The following is a 23476-nucleotide window of genomic DNA, read 5'->3' as shown; positions in this document are numbered from 1 at the left end:
TTTCAGAGAGAAGGGAGAGAGAGAGAGAGAAACATCTATGATGATAGAGGATCATTAATCTGCTGCCTTCTGCACGCCCCTGACTGGGGATTGAACCCGAAACCTGAGCATGTGCCTTGACTGGGAATTGAACCATGATTTGGATCATAAGCCGATGCTCAACCGCTGAGCTACACCAGCCAGTCAAGTCTTACACCCTTTATCCTAATGTTTGTGTTTTTTTCCCCCACCACACAGATGTATGTATTTGGAATATTTAATTTAGTGTTATTTTAAAATAATGAATAATGTGTCCGACATCTAACGTTCAGCATAGGTACAGTTGGGGAATAGTCACCTTGGCACTGAACCTTACTGGGGTGAATATATTAAATTACAATTTAATAAAGCAGAGGTTCCTACATGAGCATATGCTACAACCTTAGCTGAAGTTCAGCTAGGTCTGGACCAGTGTGGGGAGCCCAGTGAGAGGCTTACTTGCATGAAAGAAGAAAAGATTTTTCTGACAAGATAAAGCTTACCTTAAAATATTGAGAACAGGCAGGTTTACTCAGTAGCAAGCGTGGGTCCTTGGAGTTAGAAGGAGCTGAGGTAACTGGTGATTGCAGCGCCTGTACTCCGGAGGCAAGGGCGGTAATGCTCGTAAGCGGTGTTTGAAGCACCGAGAGAGCCTCTTCGGTAGGGCCACTAGTGGACGTAATTCCATGGTCAGCAGTGGCAGCAGCTGTGTGAGGAGACGTTGCATGTGGCTGCTCGTGCGTAGAAGTGGGAAATTCCATTAAAGGGAGCTGGTTGGGAGGAAGAAGGTGGCTCATTTCGTGTTAGAGGAGGCAGGCCTTAGTTATGAGTCAGGTGAGTCACCTGGGGATCCCCAGAAATGAGGAACATTTTGCCTGAGACTGGAGATCTTGCATTAGCATTAGGAGTAATCCTACATGTACTAGAGCCAAGCATTGTTCTAACCACATTACATTGACTTAATCCCCTTAACATCCTGAAGAAAAGATTTACTCCCCTCTTGCTTCCTAAAGACAGTTGCCTGATGTCACACAAGTAGTAAATGGCAGGTCTGTGCCACAGTCTGATTAAGTGAAGAATATAATGTGGGGAAATGGGTGCTAATATATATATATATTTAATATCTCTATTGATTTTAGAGAAAGGAAAGGAGAGGAGGAGAGAGAAACATCAATGATGAGTCAGCTGCCTCCTGCACGCCCCCGACTGGGCACATGCAACCTGGGCATGTGCCCCGACCGGGAATCGAACCTTGTTCTGAATCCTAGGTCGACACACAACCCCTGAGCCATGCCCAGGGGATATCAATATTAATATGATACAGAGGGCTCTGTTTAAATAGTCTTCCCTCTATCATAACATCTAACCAGTTTATATTTACTAAAGACCTTCAGAAGCTTACCAGCAGTAAGATTAATTACACCAAACTAGGGTAAAACAATTGTGCCCTGATTCTGTTTATGCCTACAACTGAGTATAAGCTGGCATTTTTAGATAAGTGGCTATATTCATCATGTAGGTAGCTATTTGAAAATGCTAAGATAAGCTGCTATATTCACGATGTAGTAGCTATTTGAAAATGTTAAGAACTGGATTTACTTGAAAATGTCCTTGGTTCTTGGGCCTTGTGAGTCTGCTGTATTGTAGGCCTGGCATTCTCCCATCTGATCCATTTATTAGAGTACCACTTGAGTTGCAGACACTTGCAGGAGGTTGATGCCTCTCAGTCTTCCAAAATTGATAGTGGTGGAGACATACCTAACTGAACAGGATATCCATAATAGACAGCAGGAAAGGTGAGAGCAGCAAACAGCCTTGACATGGGTGTCTGCTTGCTTGGTATCCACCAGACAGACACACACACACATAGCACACCCTCCTGTAAACTGCACTAACACTGGCTGGAGTTCTGGCTGATAAGCAGATGGCTTACTGGCAAGCAGCCCCAGGTCAGCTCACCCCATGCAGATGAAGGCGGAGGGTACAGACTTATTTCAGGGCCTTGGTGAATGTCAGAAGGGCCCCTTGTGGAGGTAGATCTGGACTTTGCTCATATAAGTGGAAATATGCTTTACAGTAGAGCCTGGAAAATCACAGGTCCCCAGATCCCAGATCCTGCAAGAACATTTGATCACGTTCACTAAATGTCAACTAAGTGGCCTTCACAAAATTAACTCTGTAAAAACATTATGAAATTCATAAAGATTTTAAAATCGTTCATGTTACAACTTTTTACCTAATTTCTTCCTCCATTTTGATGATAGTTTTCACATCAACTGATGGGGATAGTTCAAACAGTTTATTTTTGGGCTTCAAGCTTTTTTTCAGAGTCTGTAAAAAGTTTTTAACTTGCTAGTAAGTAGGATCCTGGTGTCTAACAAAAGCAGCAGCTTTAGTGTTTTGGCTGATGAAGCTAGATTAATACAAATTTAGGTTTGAATAGGATAGTAAAAAAATGTATTCTACTCTTTCTGGAATATAGTTGGGAAACTTATGCATATGTTGGGGTTTTCTGGGTTTTGATTTTTAAAAAGGTCTGAAACTTGATTGCATTCATTTTTCTTTTTTTTAAAATATATCTTTATTGATTTCAGGGAGAGGAAGGGAGAGAGAGAGATAGAAACGTCAGTGATGAGAGAGCCGTCCTTAATGGGCTGCCTCTTGCACAACCCCCAGTGGGGGCTGAGCCTGCAACTCAGGCTTGTGCCCTGACCGGGAATCCAGCCGAGATCTGGATCATAGGTCGATGCTCAACCGCTGAGCCATGCTGGCCGGGCTCATTTTTATTTTTCAATCAGCCCTCATTCAACATTATTCTTCATTAGTTTCAGATGTACAGCATAGTGGCTAGACAATTATATACTCTGCAGTATCAGAGTGCTCCCCTCATACTTTAAGTATGCACCCCGCCCCAGACATATTTACTACAACATTATTGACTATATTCACTATGCTGTAATTTACAACTCTGACTATTCTGTAACTACCAATTGGTACTGCTTAATCCCTTCACTTTTCTCACCTAGCCCCCCAAGCCCCTCCCATTTGGCACCATTTTTAAAAAAAAATTATTTTCTTGAATTTTTTAAGGTATCTGGCACTGTTTTTAACCTGTCTCCTTCCACCACCCTTCAAGGTTTTGACACATAGTAGGGTAAGCCTCTCTCTTGGAGAATATTTAGAAGATGAAGTGTGTGTGCGTGTGTGTGTGAGAGAGAGAGTGTGTGTGTGTATGTGTGTATTTTGCATATCTTGTTAGAGTTTTAAAGTTGAGAGGTTTTAATGTTCTTTGATGGAATTGAATTGAAGCCAGGGACCTAGGAATGCCGAAACTTTGCCCTGCCAATAACACTGCCTCAAGGGTTCCTGAGGAGAGAGCTGTATCGGATAGAAATTAACCTAATACTTTATCTCTAGGTACTCCAGTGTAAAGTTCTAATAAAACACTGATTTGAAGACTGGTTTAGGAGCAAGGAGGACTGCAAATACTCCCCCTGCTCCACAAGGTCGCCTCCCTCCCAGACTAAGCCTGGGCGGGCCCAGTGTGCTCTCATAGGGCTGGAATAGGTGTAGAGGGGGGAGGGACAAAAATTGAAAAATACTGGTAGGTTGCCAGTTGTAAAAGGGGTTCTGAAATCTCTTCCAACCTCATGTCCCTTCTGAAATCTCTTCCACCCCTCTCATTGGTTGTGGAGCCAGAAAAAGAAGAGGTTTAGGGCCCCAGCATCCCCAGCTTGCCTTCTCCCTCAAACCCCCATCTTTTTTTCCTTCTTGGAGAGTAAACTTTAAAAAAAAAATTTATTGATTTTAGAGCAAGAGAGAGAGAAACATCAGTTTTGTTGTTCCACTTATTCATTTGTTGATTCTTGTATGTGCCCTTACCGGGTATTGAACCCGAAACCTTGGTGTATCCAGACAGCGCTCTAACCAACTAAGCTCCCTGGCCAAGGCACTTTTTTCTTTTTCTTTTTAAATTTACCTAAGTAATACTTGCACAGTTAAAAACAAAAATATCCCTACGAGATTTATGATGGAATCAATTTCACAGCCTCTTCCTTTTTTCCTCAGTCACATAGCTGCTATATATGCATCTGAGTCCTGAGGTAAATTTAAATTAGCATCATATTTCTTATTTGATAGATTTACAGTGGATTCTCTTCCTAGGTCATTAGAACAGATAACATGTTATACTGCATTTCCTCCAATGTGATCAACATACTGGAAGTTTTTGTTGGATAAAAATGGCCACAAATTCTTTGCAGCCCTTCCAATCAGCTTGAATCCGTGCTGCCGTTAGGACTTGCCTTGACCAAGTCCGATAGAATGTAGCTAAGTGACATTGTTTGGCTTCTGAGCTTTGGCTTCCAGAGGCCTTGCAGCTTCTACTCTCACACTCTTATCTTTGTGAACAGTCACCTTGTGAACAAGCCCGAACGAGCTTCCTTGAGGACGAGACCCTAGATAGAGCAAGCAATGGAAGAAGGCCCAGCTGCTAGCAACCGTCACAGCCGAAACTCCTGACACGGAGCGAGGTCTGCAAATGCATGTCCTCAGAGCAGAGCCACTGAGCTACACCCAGAGAGCACTGCCCAACTAAAGAGTGGAGCAAATAAATGCTTCAAGTTACCAAGTTTTGGAGTGGTTTGTTACTCAGCAATAGATATGGATACAAACCTAATCATGCCCTCGATCTAGTTAATAAAAAGACGCATTTCCAATTAAATGAGCGGCTGTGCCTGGAAGTGACCTACCCCATGGCAAATGGAGCTAATGGGTTGACTGGGCAAATGGGACTGTTCAGCATTATCTTCCATTGTTGAACAGTCTCTTCCAAGTTCTCATGCTGAAAATTTTGAACACATTTCTCAGGATTAGCTTTACATAATAGCTTTATTCCGTGAAAAAGACATTTTCTTTAGAGTTTCGATAAAATACATCTTTTCTATGGCATTTTAAAGGAAAGTAGTCCCCATTTCTCTAATTTTCCATCCTGTTGAGTATTTAACCATAGAGTTTAAAAGGAAAAAAAAAGGTAAATCTTTTAAGAACAGATGTTAAACGTTGAGAAAAACTGGAGATAATAGAAAGCTTTTAATTGGGCAACCAGGATCCTTTTAGTGAAAGTCTAAGGTTACAAGGAACAGGAAACAGGATGAGTGCTATACAAGTAGAAAAGGCCATTTAAACAAGTTAGGAGCTAAATTTTGTTTTTGAAGCTGTTTATTTTGCAAGTAAATGGGGACCATCAGTTCTAATTCTATTTCACTAGTAGGGCCAGGATTAAAAATCAGTTTCTTTTCTATGATTGTTCAGTGGTGTAATTCTTTAGATGTTTGCATTCCAAATTTCCTGTGTATCTTAGTTAAAATTTTCTTTATCAGAATTGTGGGCCAGGAGCTCCACTCATGCTGTGATCTGTCCGTGGTACTTGGCAAAATTCACTAGCAATGTGAAAAGCTTCCCAGCCAGCCATGAAAGCACAGTTGATTTAAAGCTACCTGAGCCCTGCCAGACGTGGCTCAGCAGTTGAGCGTCGACCTAGGATCCAGAAGATCATGATTCGTATTCCTGGTCAGGGCACATGCCCGGGTTGTGGGCTCCATCCCCAGTGGGGGGCGTGCAGGAGGCAGCCGATGAATGATGACTCTCATCATTGATGTTTTTCTCTCTCTCTCCCTCTCTCTGAAATCAACAAAGACATATTTAAAAAAAAACACAACTATCTGAGATGGTAAGACTGCATAGAAATCACTGGGACATTTGTTTAGGTTTGGGTAGCACTGATAAAGTAATCCTGCAAGGATGTAGCACCCCCCCCTCCCCCCAGCTCAGAAATGTTTTTAGGGTAGAATTGTATATGGTAGGATTCAAAGGAAGCTAGAAAGACAGTTAAGTGGCAGTGACACAGAGTTAACAAGGAAATTGTGTCATTACTTTTGAAGATCTTCAAAGTGCACGACCTTTTCTGAGAGAATGTTTCCCTCTTGAGGTTGAAAAGTTCTGGCCTTTAGACTTGTGATGGGTTCTAGTACACAGAGGAAGTACTATACTGTGGTTAAAAACATGGGTGCTGCCTGGCTGGCATGGCTCAGTGGCTGAGCGTGAACCTATGAACCAGGAGGTCAGGGTTCGATTCCTGGTTAGGGCACGTGCCTAGGTTGTGGGCTTGATCCCCAGTAGGGGGCGTGCAGGAGGCAGCCGATCAATGATTCTCATCACTGATGTTTCTCTCTCCCTCTCCCTTCTTCTCTCTGAAATAAAAAAAAACAAAACAATGGGTCTAGGAAAAAAATATTTTAAAAAAAGCATTAAAAAAACAAGCAAACCAGCATGGGTGCTGATGTGCTTGTTCTGTATCCTGATCATGGTGGTCGTTAAATGAACCTACACAAATATTAAAATCCGTAGAACTGTATATCAAAAGGAACACTTGTCAGTTTTATTGTATAATTTAAAATCCCACATGGGTGCTGGAGCTAGACTGCTTGGGTTTGTTTGAATCACAGCTCCATCACTTACTAGTTGTGTAACCCTGGGCAAGTTACTTGTGCCTCAGTTTCCTCATCTGTAAATGCAGGTAATATTTCCTGCATGTTGTTGAAAGGATTCAGTTAATATTTGTAAAGCACTTCAAATAGTGCCTGGCTCAATTCTATTATAAGAATGTAAAGGAATAATAGTAAGATATGTAGGCTATCTTATGATTATAGCAACGATGAGTAGTCTGAAATACAACTAATGTGAGGTACTTCTGCCTTTATGCAAGAAAGGAAGAAGCCCTAGAAAAGTGTAAATGCTACTAAGAAAATGTAAGTCTGCTCTGTTGCTATTGTCCAGGGAAGACAAACTAACCAATCAAACAAAAACCCCCTTTCATTCTCATTCATTCATGCATTGAATGCCTATTTTCCAGGGATTTACTGAAAAGTAAGAAATTATCTTGGCAGGCATTTACTTCCCAATCACCTGATGATGTGTTCTTTAGCACGTGTCTTTTTTTCGTGGCCTCGGTTTTCTCAAATTTGCTGCAGCTACTGGCCAAAGGTACTGACAATGTCTGTGATTAAGCGTCGTACCTATTGCATCTACCAATGGTAATATTAAGACCCAATACATTCTTCCACTAGGTTGACTACATAGAGGGTAAATTCTGAGGATTATTTGTGAAGTAAATGGCAGCTTTTGAAAAACGAACCTGGGGGTTCAAGCCATGGCTGTTTTCAGGATGATCTAGACACACTTAGAAATATTCCGATCATAAAGCTCCTTTACTAAATGAGGGGATAAGTGTGCTCTTTGATATGAAGGGAAAAAGTGAGGCATCATTCCTATGTGATATTAAAGTTATTACTCTTGAACCATTTCCTTCCCACTGCGGGGCATCGGTGAGGCAGACAGCAGGGTGGAGAGACACTAAGAGCAGGCAGAGGTGCTATCTATTCGAATCACACGAGTCTGAAGTCTTGTTTTTAATGTTTAAGCGTTACTCTTTGACAGTGGAGAGAAAACAATCCCCCTGGGAGGAGGAAAGCAGCCAAGACAAAATGGAACAGTCTGAGAAAGAATGGAAATGATTCTATTGCTCCACCAGGCAGAGCCAAGTGGGAGGGAAGCCAGGGTAAATGATCAGAGGCTGTCTACGAAACAGCTCGCCCCAGCACTGGGTGCCTGCTCAGTGAGGCAATAACAACTCCACCATGGCTGGCACAGCTGAAGCTCCAAGTTAGTCATCTGCAGGAAACCAGGCTTGATCTTCCTTTTGCAAGAAGCGTCCGAATGATCAAAAAACAAGCGCACAAGAGTGTGTCTGTACTCCTTGGTGGGCATGGGAAGGAAGTGTCCTGAGTAACAAACAAATTTAGACTCTGGGGAACTACACAGTAAAACCCTAGTGATTGGTTCAGCTTGCCATTTATGGTGATTAAAAATACAAAATGTGTTAAACTTTGTCTCAGTAACTCTGGAAAAAATGATGCTGTTTTAAAGGGGGGGAAAAAGGTGTAACTTTTAAAAATAAAACTTTGAGTTTAATATCACATTAAAGTCAAAAAGCCCTTTAGTGGCACATATTTTATGTCTTTTTAGGTGTCATGAATACAAAAGAAGTGACATACCAAAGGCCACAAGGTTGCAGAGCCAAGTAAATGATCTAATGTAAACTTGTTTTCTAGCCACTCACAACAACCTGTTCTTGTGGAAGTGAGGGGGCTGTCCCGACACTTTGCCATTAATCTCTCCTCTTTACTAATTCTTGCAAGCTGCCGTGGCATCAATGATTACTGATTCAAGGGAAGTCTTTATACTCAGATTAATGGATTAAGATGTATCAGTAAACTGACTAAAGCTCAGAAACCAACTAACAGAATTTTGTTAAAGCAAAACCCACTGTGGAACAGTTGAACAGGCCAGCAGTGATCTGGGCTGCATTAGGCTGGCAGAATGCGAAGTAAATTAATACCAGATCCTGCCAGAAGTCCTCCACTGTCTAGGCATGGCGTCTTTTTGTGTGTGAGGTATTGGAACCACCCTTTCCTGCTTTTTACTGAGAATCATAAAAGGTTAGGACTAAGAAAAACCTGCCACTTCACTTTCTAGGTGAGAAAATGCCTAGGGAACCTGAAACTTACTTAGTGAATTGCACTGCTTGAAACTCCTAGCAAAGTACCTTGAACATTTTTAGATATGCCTCAGTCAAGCTTTATGAAACAAAAACATTGAATTTTAGAGGTAAGAGAGACCTGAGAATATAAGTTATGAATGTTTAAAGGTGGAATCTTTGTTAGTCAAGAGGCCTAAAAGCCTAGAGAGAAGGTGAGGAAGAAATGTTCTGCTTTCTAAAATACGTATTCAGTTATCAGGGTAATGACAGCATCCGTTTTTAGGTTCTGTATTTCTCTACAAATGCCAAGTTTACCATATTTCCTTCATTCTACCTGAAGGTTAGGCCTAAGCTCCAAATTGAACAGTAGATAGAAATATAATGGCTACAATTTAACTTGTAAAATTAGTGGTATTTCATTCCGTCCATAATGAAAAACTGGAAATCAGCTGCCAATTTGAACTTGGGAAACTACCGCCCTCTAGAGGGTGGGTTTGGAAACATCAGCGGTACTTTTAGGGTGTCAGTGACTGATGGGGTAGGGGGGAGGTGCTGCCAGCATTTAATATCTGGGGATGAGGGATGCCCTGAAATACTTAAATGCAGTTTTACACAGAGAGAACTACCTTCCCCAAGATGCCAATAGTACTCACTTTCAAACACGATGAAAGTGAGATGTACAAAGTTTTTACAAGTTGCATGTGTACCCTCTAGCTCCTTTCTCACTGCATCCTCTTATTCTACGACAGAGAATATGAGACTGTAAAAAGTTTATGCTAAACCTGAGTCTACAGGAAATTCATGGACCTGACTGCATTTCAGGCCAGCTTATCCCACTAGCATTTATCTCAATGTGGGGATCGTCTGGGACTTGGCTTGCCAACTGCTCATTGTATTCAGCTAGGAATAACACATCAGAAAGTAAAAATTTCTGATTGCTGTAATGCTACACAGTGTATACAACTGTTAAAATGGTTGAACACCGATAGTTACAGAATAGACTATGCATGCTAGACATAACTTGAATCCTTTTGTACCCAAGATTTTCAGACATTTTTAACTCATGTAAGATAAACTTCTGCATGTTCTCCAGTGTTCATTCTCCCCTTCTTCTCTTAAGAATAAAAATCTGAAATGGTCCCCATTTCCCCCTACATCTCCCAGCTTCCTTGCAGGTGGGTATGGCCACGTGTTGACCAAATGGACTGTGTGTAATGATGGATGCAACTTCCAGGTTTTGCCCCCTTTATTTATTTAAAATATATCTTTTTTATTGATTTTAGAGAGAGGAAGGGAGAGGGAGAGAGAAACATCTATGATGAGAACCATCCATTGGCTGCCTCCTGCACGCCCCCACTGGGGATCGAGCCCACAACCTGGGCATGAGTCCTGACCAGGAATCTAACCTTGATCTCCTGGATCATAGGTTGCTGCTTAACTGCTGAGCCATGGCGGCCAGGCTGCCCCCTTCTTTTAAACAGAGAAGCTGCTGCTTTTGCACCTCTACTCCTCTTCCCTCTCACTGGGAAAGGATGGCCACTGGAGCAAACACCTGACCTAGAAATGGGAGCATGGAGTGTTCCACCAGCGGGATCCTTGGCTGACTACAAAGTGCAGAGCCACCTACTCACTTCTATCTTACTTTGGAGAAACTGATTTTCTGCCACTTGTTCATATTCCAATTGCTGAGTTGTCCTCTCAACTAGACTCCAAATAAGAAATCTGCACTCTGCTGGTGTCATTCGGTTGGTTGAGCATTTGTCCCGTGCACTAAGAGGTTGCTGGTTTGAGTCCCAGTCAGGGCACATGCTCAGGTTTTGGGCTTGATCCCCAGTAAAGGGCCTGTAGGAAGCAGCCGATCAGTGTTTCTTTTACTGATGTTTCTCTCTTCCTCTCCCTTCCTCTCTCTCTAAAATCAATAAAAACATATTTTAAAAATTGTTAAAAAGTGAAATGTGGTCTCAGTAAAAGAACAGTAGTGAGAGAAACTTGAATGTAGCAGAACTCCTTTTTAGGTATATTTGGGTCATGTACATATGTACACTCCACAAAAACAACAACTTGTATCTCCAAACTCAATACATTACAAATAGGCACAGTTCAGAGTATTTAAAAAAGGGTGGGCGCAGGGGAGCTTTATTATAGCTATACAGTTAATATCAGCATGAGCAAGGTCAGCTCTATATTTTCATCTGTTTTTTCTTCTTCTGCAGATTGTACACAAGGGAAGGAAGCCTCTTGGTTTTATAGGTCACACTTCCCTTGATGCGTTCTCCTTTGATGTTAACGATATGCGGCAAGAGAGGGGGCCGGACCGTCAGCACTGTTCCTTGAGGTGTATAGCCTCGCAGATGCAGTCTGTCTGTAAACTGAGGAGTTACTGCAACCCAACCTATGCAGGCATGCAGCAGAACACAAAATGGTGTTAGCAACCATCTTTCCCCCCACCCCCCGCTATCACAATTATTCATCCAGCTTCGCACATTTGGGGAAATCCCAGGGGTGAGTACACCCGAGTGCAACGGATAAGCCTCACCCTGGGAAGACCACCTTTGTGGTCATGGATCTCCCCTGCCAGGTAAGTATGCTAGCAGCCATCTCATTGGAAACACTAAACCAAAGCTTAAGATGGAGCATGGAGGAGGCTACTGTTGTTCACTCTATTTCTTAAAAAAGTGTACCATGTATTTGTGAAAAGGTACACATTTATTTTCAGAGAAGTTTGCATTTTATGAATAAACTAGTACGTATACCTTAAAATCCTCACCATATGTTAGTTAAGGTACACGTCTATGAAAATATAAGGCTACTTTATTCACCTTTAAAAAAGTGCCTGGTGTAAAATTACCTGCAGAGGAAAACTTGATGTCAGCTACTGCTTCAGGTTCCCCAAGTCCTTCTAACGTAATGTCTTCAGCAACAAGAGGAGGAAATCCTGCCATTCGCTCTTTTCCACCCATTGGAACCTTCCATTGAGATAAAATGAAAATGTTTGTAAATTCAAATTAAATTCTCCATAACTCCAGTATTAAGTAAAGCCCTGATAAGGTAATTCTGTACAGGGACCAAGAATAAAATCCTTTTAACCGTTAACGGTCGAAAAACACCCAAATCACTTCTAGTCAAATGAAAAGCACAGGAAGCCTACAGTTCCCAGTGCCAAGGCCCACATGTGGGTGGTAACCTCCTGATAGCAGAATCTTGCTTTATTAGTTTACACTCTTTTTACAGCCCTCCGTAAACCTTTACAAAGAGTAATGTTGGGCAGTTAGGGCAACATTTTTCCAAATACTTGAGCTCTTAGAGGCGTGGCTGCCCACAAAAATTAATCCCTGCCTCATGACAAGTCAAGGGTCCATATATAAGATTCAGCTTCTATGTTTACAGACATTTCCATAAATTGGAAGTGACTGGATAATAATTTATTCATCAGTAGATGTCTCTGTGTTTAGCACTAGGGGCAAAAAGAGATGTTACAGCATGATCCTGTCCCCCACGGAGATCAGAAGGTGCAAATAACATGTAAACCGATTACAAGGTAAGAAATGTGATGAGAGGCATATATTAAGTACCATTGTCAGGGAGGAAGAAGTAAAGAATGGGTTTTGGTCAAGGAAAACCTTATTGAAGCAGTATCTGAGCAGTATCTTGAGAAATAGGTCAAAGTTACCCAGTGGAAAGTTATTCTGGGTTAGCATCAGGTATAGACATAAAAACTGGAAAAAGGGTGAGTTCAGGAGCTGTAGTGGAACAGTCCAGAGTATGTTGTGTGTGTATTAGTGATGAGGTCATCAGTTCAGACTTCCCAGTAATGTGGAACGACCAAGGGGTTATAAAGAGGAAAGAGAACACACAGATAAAGAATTATACTTCCCCCTGAACTACGCCAACACTATGACCTGATTTGTATTTGGGGGAGCTCTCTCTAGTGCAGGAGTCCTCAACCTCAGCACTACTGACTTTCTGGACTGAATAATTCTTTGTACAGTATAGGGCTTTTAAGCAGCATCCTTGATCTCTACTCAGGACCTACCAAGTTGTGAAAACCAAAAATGTCTCCAGGCATTGCCAAATGTCCTCTGGGGGCCAAAAGTCAATGCTGGTTAAGAACCACTGCTCTCGTGGCTAGAAAATATATTTGGGGTGGGTGGTGGGAGGAGGGCAATAAAAACTGGAAGCTGAGAAAATATTTAAGGATCTCAAAAACAGCCTAATGAAAGCAGATGACAGCTTGAACTCCAAGGCTGGATTCAGAGAGAAACTGCTTGTGTCACACAGGGAGAGCACACTGGGATCACTGCTTTGGAAAGTATCAGTGATGTCCATTCTGAAAACACAGATGCATGGGAGTAGAGCAACACAGAGTTCATGTTTCTGAGAACCATGTCATACAAACCAAGAAAGTTTTCTTTCCTCCAAGTCTCAAGCTGTACTTAAACTTATTTTACCTAAAAAGTGAACAAATAGAACTAAAGCCTTCTGTTGCAGAAAAAGCAACAGATCCTATATTGCTAATTGCCTTATGTGCTCACCCACTCAGCATATCCTACAAAAGTCTCTGGAATATTAACTTTAGGGTAGTTATTTCAGTGGATTTTTTTTTTTTTAAACTGGCTTGAGAGGAAGGGGAAGAGAGATGGAAAATCTGTTTGTTTTTCCACTTATTTATGCATTCACTGGTTGTCTTGTATGTGCCCTAACTGGGGATCAAACCCACAACCTTGGCATACTGGAAGGCTGCTCAAACTTACTGAGATAGCCTGCCAGGGTTCAAAAGAGTTTTAATTTCAGTGTAGCTTTCTTAGGAAATCCAGAGAGAAGTATTTATATGTCAAGCCAGGTTTGTTTTTATCATCTTTGAAAGGCAGATATATATTTTGTTTTGACTTATTTTTGGTTGTGTGAGCATTACTAAATGTTAAATTACCTTTGCATTGGATGCATCTGGTATTTTTGCAACAGTTAAGTTCCACCAATCACCACTACAAACACTTACATAGCACTTAGAATAGGGTCCTGGAACTTAATTCTCCCCAGACCTCGACGTCATAATGGAGGCTCAACACAGACAGGAAAGGAAACTTGCCTTAAGTCCCACAGCTTTGTTGAGCGGCGGAGAGGAGTGGAATCTGATTCCAGTCTGGCTTCAGTAATCTTAATCATTACACATTACTCGCTAGCTAACAGCATCTACAGCTTATCTTGTTAAGGGGCTGAAAACAGTCTTTGGAGAATTTGGCAAGAACAATTTCAGTGGCACAGTAAGGGCTGAGAACAGGGACTTCAGAGGGTGGGACATGAGGAGCAGGAGCAAACTTGATTATAAAGGGGAGGAATAAAGAGGAAACCGAGTGTTTTTATTTTTTAAAATCCTTACCAGAGGACATTTTTTCCATTGCTTTTCAGAGACAGTGGAAGGGAGAGAGACAGAGAGACACTGATGTGAGAGACACGTCAATTGGCTGTCTCCTGCACACGCCATGACTGGGGCTGGGGATCGAGCATGCAACTAGGTACCTGCCCTTCACCAGAATCGAACCACAGACAATTCAGTCCATGGGCTGACGTTCCAACCACTGAGCCAAACCAGCTAGGGCCTGAGTTTTGGTTTTTAAAGATGAGAGAAATCTTAACATATTTATAGGTTGAAGCAAGGAGTGAGTTAAGCAGGAGAAGAGGTGAGATACTCTATAAGTGTCTGGGATTAAGAAGCTGGGAGAATTCTGCCACCCAGACCAGGACTTCTCCACCTTGGCAGTACTAACATTTTGGACCAGATAATTCTGTGTTGTGAGGGGTTGTCTGTCCTGTGCACTGCAGAATGTTTAGCATCATTCTTGGCCTCCACCCACTAGATGCCAGTAGCATCCCCCAGTTGTGAGATAATCTGTAACTTCTCTTCACTCAGCATTATCCAGTACAACTTTCTGCAATGATGTGACTTCTGAGCAGTTGAAAAGTGGCTAGTACAACTGAAGAACTAAATTTTAAATTTTAATTAATTTAAATTTAAATAGCCACACATGGCTACCATTTTGGACAGTATATTCTAGAGAAAATACAGCTCTGTAGCTATCCTAGGATCAGTACAACATCCCTTTTCTTATAGGGCCCACTTTACTTCATAGCCCAAATCCTCAAGGAGAACACGTGAGGGGAGAGCTAGCTGATGGTATAACAGAGATGATACTGCCTAACAAAGGCTTTCTTAGCAGGGCTGTGGGACTGTCATGGAGTAGCTAACCTGACTGGGCAATCATCAAAGGGTGTCACCTCACCTTGAGTAACGTATGACCTGCATGCTTCTCATATATAGCATCTGCCTTGTCCAAGGAGGTAATGTGCACAGGAAGGAAGTTGGAAGCCACAACTGTAAACCAAGCTGATTGACTTCCCTTAAAAAAGAAATAAGTTATTTTACACAATGAAAAACTTGCAAAATCAGCACAAGGCACAATTTTTAAAAAAATCAAGCTCCCTTATAAGTACTGGTATGGCAGCTGTAATCAAACTATATTAATGCCTAAAAATAAGGGCACAATATGGCAGAAACAGTGCATTTCAAAAATTTATGTAAAACTATGATTCCTTCCATAGGCTTGTTGATATCATTTAAAGAAATGACCCTTTTATTACTGTCTGCTTCAACTGTCCCTGTGTAAAGTTAGGTTTAAAAATTAACTTTCTGTGAGCTTTAAAGAAATATATAAGGGTTTTAAGTATGTGATGCTAAATTTCCAACAAATTATGAACAAACACCAAACCCAAGAAATGTACTAAAGCAATGGGCCTTCAAGTTGCAAAAAGTGCTGTTGGACTTTCCTTTTTCTCCTCACTTTGGCAAGACGGGGCAATTCTATAGATACTCTAAAATCCCCAGAGTGATGCTATGTAAATGAACACCAACCAAAAACCACACATATAAAAGCATACATAATATGCGATATAAAGTGTGGAGTTTATTTAATGCATATTAAACCTGTACTTAAATGGTTTGACCAATGATTTCCCTGTGAAACAATACCACAGGATAGGGGCAGTATCTTTTCTTAGTGCCAAGCTGTATGGGGCACTGAACATCTTAGTGAAGATATAGTTTTAAGCACTACTATTGTATTTCCTTCTCATTAATTTTTCCCAAGTTTTTATAATGGGCATTAGAATAGTATATCAATGCCCCACATAGTCATGACCTAGCTATCAGCATTTTGTCAGTCTTGTTTATAAATCTTCTTCCTTGAAATAAATCCAAAAACTATGTCATTTTTAAGTGGTACAGAGTTCCCTTACCTGCAGAAAATCTATTCGGCCTATGGCACCCAAAAACAGAACCATTCCAGGTTTAAGCACAAAAGTTCTTGGGACAATGGAGTGTGTTGGCAAGACAATATTTACTTCTTTTTCTGTTAGAAGATTTAAAATCTGTGAAGCAAAGGGCAGATTTTTGGGGAAAATTACTTTTACAGAAGATATGATTTTTACCTCTAAGATAAAAAGTGATGAAAAAATATTCCAGACGTCACAATAAACCAAAGTATGTCAGAATTTGCTGCACATAAAATTTATTCTGCCTGGCTAACATGGCTCAGCAGTTGAGCATTGACCTATGATCCAGGAGATAGCATTTTGATTCCTGGTCAGGGTACATGCCCGGGGTTTCGGGCTCCATCCCCAGCACGGGGCATGCAGGAGGCAGCCGATTAATGACTCTTATTACTGATGTTTCTATCTCTCTCTCCCTCTCCCTTCCTCTCTCTGAAATCAATAAAAATATATTTAAAAAAATTTACTCATCCTTTCTGTCTAAATGGAACAATTTATGAATGGCTCTACTCGTTTCACAACTTAATCTTGAGTAATATCAAAATAAATTTACGAGTAGATATTTTCTTTCTTATGTCAGTAGCATCCCTCTGTCAAAATTGGCATGAACTGAAAACACTGATGATTCAATTCCAAGAGAGAAAATAAGTTCTCACCATCAAGACTTCTGGGGAGCAGCAGTTTTCAGCTAAACGTAAGGCAATAAGCTATCTTATGTCCTAGTGGCAAGTACACATGCAATGAATGCAAAATGGTTACAGCATTCTAGGAGCAGGTAAAGAGCTTGAAGAACCCCTTTCTAAATTCTGGACTTTAGATTCCTTATTTCCCCCAAATACTCAGCAAAAAGTGAGAGAAAGTTATGAATCCTCTGGTTTCTAAGGATGAAGAGTTCCTTAATAGACTAGAGAAAATAGAAAAGGAAAACCAGGAAGTACAAGATTCTGGTAAGACTTAAGGAACGAAATCTGATTTTAAAAGAAAAAGAACAGCCCGGCCAGGCGTGGCTCAGCGGTTGAGCCTTGACCTGGGATCCAGGCGATCAGGGTTCGATTCCTGGTCAGGGCACATGCCCGGGTTGCGGGCTTGATCAATGAATCTCTCATCATTGGTGTTTCTATCTCTCTCTCTCCCTCTCCTTTCCTCTCTCTGAAATCAATAAATATTAAAAAAGAAAAAAAAGAACAGAGGTTTAAAAAAAAAAGGTGGGGGGGAACCCTTTTGTGATCTTGGTTCTTAAGAAAAATAATAAGGAAACAGAAAATACTACCCTGGCCAGGTGGTTCAGTTGGTTGGAGTGTCATCCTACATACTAAAAGGTGGCGGGTTCAATCTCTGGTTGGGTGAGTGTGGGAGGCAACCGATGGATGTTTCTCCCTCTCGCCCTTCCTCTCTCCAAAATTAATTAAAGAAAAAAAGGGATACCTAGAGAGGCTCACAAGAAAATACATAAGGGGGCTGCAAGTAGTTTCCCCTATCATATGTGTTTGAAAAAGCATATTAAAAGCCACCTGCAGTAAAGAAATCTTTTAACACTTTTTAGACACTAATACTTCCATTTCACAACAGAATTTCTTGGTTTGGGAAACACTGATTTAAGGCATCAAGTAAATATATCAATAAACTGACACTAGATGCAAATTACCTTAAAGACCCTTTATATCTCAACACTCAAGGGTCTGATTCTGCTGGCTAGAATATTTAGCAAATTCTTGCCTGACTATTTGACAAGAGGTATATATAACTAAAGTAACTGCTATCCCTGACCTGAGACTAAAAGGGGAAAATGAGTTGAAGTTAAAGTGACAGAACATTATTAGAAAGCAGTCCAGTTACTCTGAAGTTTTTGATTGCTAAGAAAAGATTGGACACAAGCAATTATTCTAGAAGGGAAAAGAAAAGTTAAAAGACCCATATGATTCTATGATGTGGGTCACCAAATAGAATACAGTTTTGAGAATAAAATGCTAAGTAATCCTGATGAGGCCAAGAAAGGAAAAGTACCTAAGAAACCCATGTTTCACAGGGAGATACTGAGATAATTAGGTGAATTAGATACTGGTCAGTAACCAGATTCAAAGGAAGCTGATTAATAGATCTGCCATAAGGCTGTATCCTGGATGCACACCTGAGTCAATAAATGACTTGGATGATCAAAACTGCAAATAAATAAAAAGTTGTGAGATTTTTAAAAAGTATGTAGGATATAGGCTTAATTTAATAAGCTAGAATCAAAGCTTTCCAGGAGATACTGCAATTGAATTAAAAAGATGTAGAGGCAAGAGAGGTAGAGTTAATCCTGTTCTAAATTATACTGAAATGAGGGCACTTTTACAAGAAATTCCATTCTTTTTTTTAAATCCTCACTGGAGGATAGGTTTATTGATTTTAGAGAGAAAGGAAGGGAGAGAGAGAGAACCATCGATGTGAGAAACATTGATCAGTTGCCTCCCATACACACCCTGACCAGGAATCAAACCTGCAACCTAGGTATGTGCCTTGACCTGGAATCAAACCCGCAGCCGTTTTGGTGTGTGGGACGATGCTCCAACCAACTGAGCCACCTGGCCAGGCGAGAGAAGTTCCTTTCTTACTGTCATACTCTGAGAACAAAAACAAATTAGAAAACATTCTGAAAGGGGCCTGGGTTGATGATAACCTATCTCTTGCAGAGATGATATATAGAAAACAAGGACAAACAATCTGGATTATGTCAGCATAGGAAATGCTAAATGTTTGTTGGATGAACTAATGAAAGAAAAGGGTAGAGTGAGGGAGAGGACATTATACTTTAAAATATTTCAAAGCTTTGAGAATAATGGGTACAAGTTATAGAGAGACTGTTCAATAGAAAGAACAGGTCAAAACCAAGCAGGTCACCGTGGGAGGCAAGGTGACCCTGCTGTAGCTGATGAGGAGTCAGCCCTTACTTCAGTTCAAGCTGGATGCCCTTTGATGAATATGTTAAAGAGGGACTTCAAGCGTGGGATAGGTGGCTGGACTGCAGTGATATTTATGATTTCTTCCAACCTCAAAATCTATGATTCTCCCTAACTAAGGTAAATGTCTCCGTAACTAAGGTAACAAGCACAATAATACAAGTAGGGTGTCAGCAATGAAGCCCAACAATGAAATATAAAACTTGCTGGTATATAGATTTATCCCTGAACCACTTCTAATAGAGTCAGAACTGAGTCTATAATGAAAGTATACCTCCTTTCTTGTGTTCTACCAATTAAGACAGTACTCATGCAATTGAAAATTAATGTTTCTATAGCCCAAGTGCCCATAAGAAGGTGAGTGAAGAAAAAAGCTGTGGCACATTTACACCATGGAGTACCATGTGGCTGTAAAAAAGGATCTTTTACCCTTTGGGACAGTATGGATGGACCTGGAGAGCATTATGCTAAGTGAAATAAGCCAGTCAGAGAAAGACAAGTACCATATGATCTCACCCATATGTGGAATCTAATGAACAGAATAGAACCAGAGACATAAATAAATGGAACAATGACAGATCTCAGAGGGGAGGATGGGGAAGAGATCAACCAAAGAATATATATGCATATATGCATAACCCATGGACACATAATAGTGTGAAGGCCTGGGGTGGGGTGGGGTGGTGCAAGGGGCAGGGTGGAGGGAGACAAAGGGAGCAAAGGGGGCAAATGGGGGACATCTGTAATAGTCAACATTAAGAAAAAGGAAGTTAATGTTTTTAAAATACATACACAATTTTCCTTTGTAATTCCAGGGGTGTCATAAAACCAGTGGGCATCTTTCACGTCTTGTGGGGTCAGTTCTACTCGTTTGATGGGTTTATCTGCAACCTTAACAGGCTCATTTCCCATTTCAAAGGCAAGTGAATCGGCATCAAACGCAAAGGCAGCTTCATCCTTCTGCTCTGAATACAGGAATGTTCTTCCAACTCTTCCTAGAGCCAGTTATATTGAAATTGTTAGATACTGCTTTACAGCCTTTGACTCCAGACAGGTAATTCTTTTTCTCTTTTAAATATATCTCTATTGATTTTGGAGAGAGGAAGGGAGAGGGAGATAGAAACATCAATGATGCGTCACTGATCGGCTGCCTCCTACACACCCCCTACTGGGGATGGAGCCTGCAATCGGGTGTGTGCCCTGACCTGGATTTGAGCCGCAGTCTCCTGGATCCTAGGTGGATGCTCAACCGCTGAGCCACACCCAACCAGGCCAGACAGATCATTCTTATACTTGCATCAAAGAAGTTACTAAAACTATGAGCTATGAAAGTGAGACTACAATGATATATTGCTCTGATTTTTTAAAAAAGGCAGGAGTCAGACTCTTGCAATAATCAAGTGTGTGGCTGGCTGTGTACACCAGGCATGGGGGAACAGTTGGAAATCAAACTTATTAGTAAAAGAAGGTTGAGAAGAGATATCAAGCAAAGGGGACCTTCTAACTTACAGCTGCTGCATGGAGTCAACAACTGTACTGGTCTGCAAGGAGGAGGGCTGTATCTAAGTGGAAATGCTTTTACTGCTGACAACGGCTGGGCGGACCATTACTATGATTCCTTGCCTGGATTTCTTCAAGCACCTCTGTCACAATGTTCTCAGCACAGTGAACTCTTGGTTTCTAAACAGTAGCCTTGCCTCTAAAGGGCCTTGATGTTCCAGAATGAGGAAAATCATCTCTTCCCACAAAAACTGGCTAGCCCCAGACAGCTTATTTCAGGTTGCTCAACAAAGAGTTTGAACACAGACCCCCCCCAAGAGTTTTCCTATAGAAGAGGCTTACCTACTACATAACCATGCTTTTTTAAAAGGTTAAGTTGATTTTGTTCTAGCTGACTAAGATCTTCTTCAGCTTCGGTTGCATATTTTTTCAGCCTTTTTTGCCTTTCAAACATTCTGTAAGGAGTTGGGTTGCAAATAGGAAACTTCAGAAGGTTTAATGTAGTACCTGAAATACCAAGGAATATATTTTAATAAAATTGCACAAGGGAATAAGGGGAGGAAAAGTAACATTTTTGAGGAGATACACAGTCTTAAGTACTGTGATTTATTTCATTTAACCCCCATGACAACCCTCTACAAAATTATTCTTACTTTACAAATGAGGAAATAGGTTCAGAGACTGGCTCACAGGCTCAATCAGAATGTGAATCCCAAATCTGCAGATCTGATTTCTTTTCATTTTCACCACACTACCATCCTATATCAAAGCACCTCTGTGTATAATTCAACCAAAGTTCAGGAGAGGGAAGAACAGTTTATGAAACAAAGTTAAACCCTGGTTTCAAAGGAACAAATGAGGGAGTTAGTTTTGTCAAATGTTAAATACAAACAGGGTGACAGAAGGACCCATTCTGCAATTACAAAATTTTTTTAAAGCCACAAAATTGACATTTCTTCTCAACAAAGCCACACATCATGCTGTGTTAGTGAATTATTCAAAGGTTAAATGTGTACAGTATATTGATCACAGGAATAAACTCAAAATAGTGGAAGTGGGTTTAGAAAGTCAAAGGACTTTCCAGGGAAACATACAAAGTAAAGCTACAAGGGAAACCTCAAAGACAGCAGGAACTGTATTTTGCTGCCTGGTTTATCTCCAGTGCCTAGAACAGTGGCTGGAACATAGAAATGCTCCATAAATATTTGAATTAGAAAATTACTACAACTACTAAATTTCCAAGCACTAAGCTGACACACAAGAGAGGTGTGACTATAAAATGGGGAGAGGATTGTTAAAGGGAAGGCTCCAGACAGTTCCTGGTGGACAATTAAGCACCTGGGAAAACGAAGGGGGCGGACCTACTAAGGCTCACCAGGCCAAGAAGAGATGGTGGCTCGGTCAATGGCCTCAGCGCCCTTCGCAATGCAGTAATCCGACTCCAGTAGCGTGTTGAAGAGAGTGGACTTGCCAGCGTTGGTGGCACCCACCAGGTAGACGTCGCCGCGGTACCGCCAGGAGCGCTGAAGCGCGGAGATCAACTCTTCCACTCCATAGCCAGTCTTGGCGCTAATGAGCCGCACGTCCCTGAGTACCGTACGGGACCTGGCCGAAGGTTTCGAATTCTCTTCCCCATCAGGTGACCCTTCTCCGCCGGGGTGCAGTGGCCCTCGGTGGCCAGGGGCCCGCAGGAGCCCGGCGCGGACACAGTCATCCCACAGACGCTCCCGGAGGCGCTGCAGGTAGCCGGGAGCGTCCTGGGGCAGCAGGTCCACCTTGTTCCCCAGCACGATCACCTGCTTGGGGCCTACCAACGCGGGCAGGTCGGGCAGCAGGGCGTCGGGCAGATCGAGCAAGTCCACCATGTAGAGCACCAGGGCGGGCCCGGGCTGCCGCAGCGCGGCGCTCACCAGCTCCAGGTACTGCCCGCGGCTCACCTGCAGGCGCAGGGCGCGCCGGTGGTGCACCAGGAGCCAGCAGCGCTGGCACACGGTCCGCGCCAGCCCGCCGTCGCCCTGCGCCGCTGCGCTCAGGAACTTCTCGCTGGGCAGGTAGCCAGGCGCGCCAGGGTCCTGGCAGTGCAGCTCTGCCCCGCAGCCCGAGCAGCTCAGGCCGCTGGAAGGCACGGTGGGGTCCGGCTGCCCCACGGCCGGGTGCACCCGGAGGCGGGCCCGTAGCTTCTGCTGCCGCCGCTCCTCCCGCCGCTGTAGCTCCAGTCGTTCCTCCTCTTCCTGATGCTGCTGCAGCTCCCGCAGCTGCTTTTCGAGGGTCGGTGCGGGCTCCGGCTCCAGGACGTATTCGGGGAACAGAAAACGCTCCTCCATGTCATCCCTTCCTTCGTAACCCGCAGTCGCCGTCCGGCCCCGAGGAAGCCCACGTCCCAGGCCCGATGGGTCCCGGGAGGAGGTGGCGGCCGCGCATCTCCCCCCGAGGAGCGGCTCCTGGAGGCCATGGCGCGCGACCGTGGGAGGTGGTACCCGAAGTAAAGGCCAGAGGAGTCTACGGGTCAGGCGTGCAGGCAACATGGGGAACGTGTCCCCGGAACAAAGGGGGCGGAGCCGCGCGCGCGCGCACGGCGACTGGAGATGCGCGTTATTCTGACTGAGTCGCGGGACTACCTAACAGCTGTTATTTCTGAGCCGCCGCATTTCGGCTCCTCCTCCCCCGTGTAATCCCGCAAATTCTCGCGATGAGGGTACGGAGGCTCGAGAGCCCGCTTAAAGCCGCGGCGAGGTACCAGTGACCTAGACTGTGCTGCTTGGGCCGAAGAGACTAGCGAGGGCATTGTCACTTTCAGGCTTCTTTAACGCGCCACCGCTGGCACACCAGCCCTTTGTCACGTTTTAAAAAGCATTGTTTTTTGGCTTTAAAAGTGCAAAAACTAGAGCATTAAATGTAGCGGACTTGCAGCCGCAATTAAAACTTATAAGTACTGGCTTTCTTTTTTTCAGATGTCATTATTTGTGTAACAACATTGAAAAACAAAAAAATATTTTCGTTGGCTGGATCCGATCCTCGGACTGCAGTAGGTTCTCACAATCAGCCACCGAAAGTGTCGGCCCACAGTTTGCGCCTGCGCAATTCTAACCGTTATCCC

General features: G+C 42.6%; 1 protein-coding gene across 2 annotated transcripts; it reads right to left on the bottom strand.

Annotated features, from left to right (window-relative positions):
- Positions 1-10716: 10716 nt before the first annotated feature.
- NOA1 (nitric oxide associated 1) lies at positions 10717-22938 on the bottom strand. Of its 2 annotated transcripts, XM_016207538.2 has the most exons (7): positions 21755-22938; positions 20722-20886; positions 19672-19874; positions 15908-16039; positions 14896-15012; positions 11466-11583; positions 10717-11009 (listed from the first exon to the last, which is right to left on the bottom strand). In XM_016207538.2, exons 1-7 carry the CDS (start codon positions 22902-22904, stop codon positions 10798-10800), a joined length of 2097 nt encoding a protein of 698 aa, XP_016063024.2. In that variant the 5' UTR covers positions 22905-22938; the 3' UTR covers positions 10717-10797. The 2 variants fall into 2 exon arrangements, with proteins under 2 accessions (XP_016063024.2, XP_016063033.2); XM_016207547.2 differs by lacking the exons at positions 14896-15012; positions 15908-16039.
- Between the last annotated feature and the right edge of the window lie 538 nt (positions 22939-23476).

The sequence above is a fragment of the Miniopterus natalensis genome, chromosome 1 (assembly GCF_054644295.1).
Source record: "Miniopterus natalensis isolate mMinNat1 chromosome 1, mMinNat1.hap1, whole genome shotgun sequence".
Classification (NCBI taxonomy): domain Eukaryota; kingdom Metazoa; phylum Chordata; class Mammalia; order Chiroptera; family Miniopteridae; genus Miniopterus; species Miniopterus natalensis.
This window is presented reverse-complemented; position numbering and strand designations above follow the sequence as displayed.

What these genes read in the sequence shown, in the direction of transcription:
- NOA1 (XM_016207538.2), bottom strand. Translation starts at nt 22,904, where the DNA reads ATGTTGCCTGCACGCCTGACCCGTAGACTCCTCTGGCCTTTACTTCGG. An exon ending in GAATTACAAAGGAAAATTGT is followed by an intron (nt 16,040 to 19,671) that starts GTATGTATTTTA and finishes TTTGCTTCACAG; the next exon opens with ATTTTAAATCTTCTAACAGA. An exon ending in CAGGTCATACGTTACTCAAG is followed by an intron (nt 11,584 to 14,895) that starts GTGAGGTGACAC and finishes TCTCAATGGAAG; the next exon opens with GTTCCAATGGGTGGAAAAGA.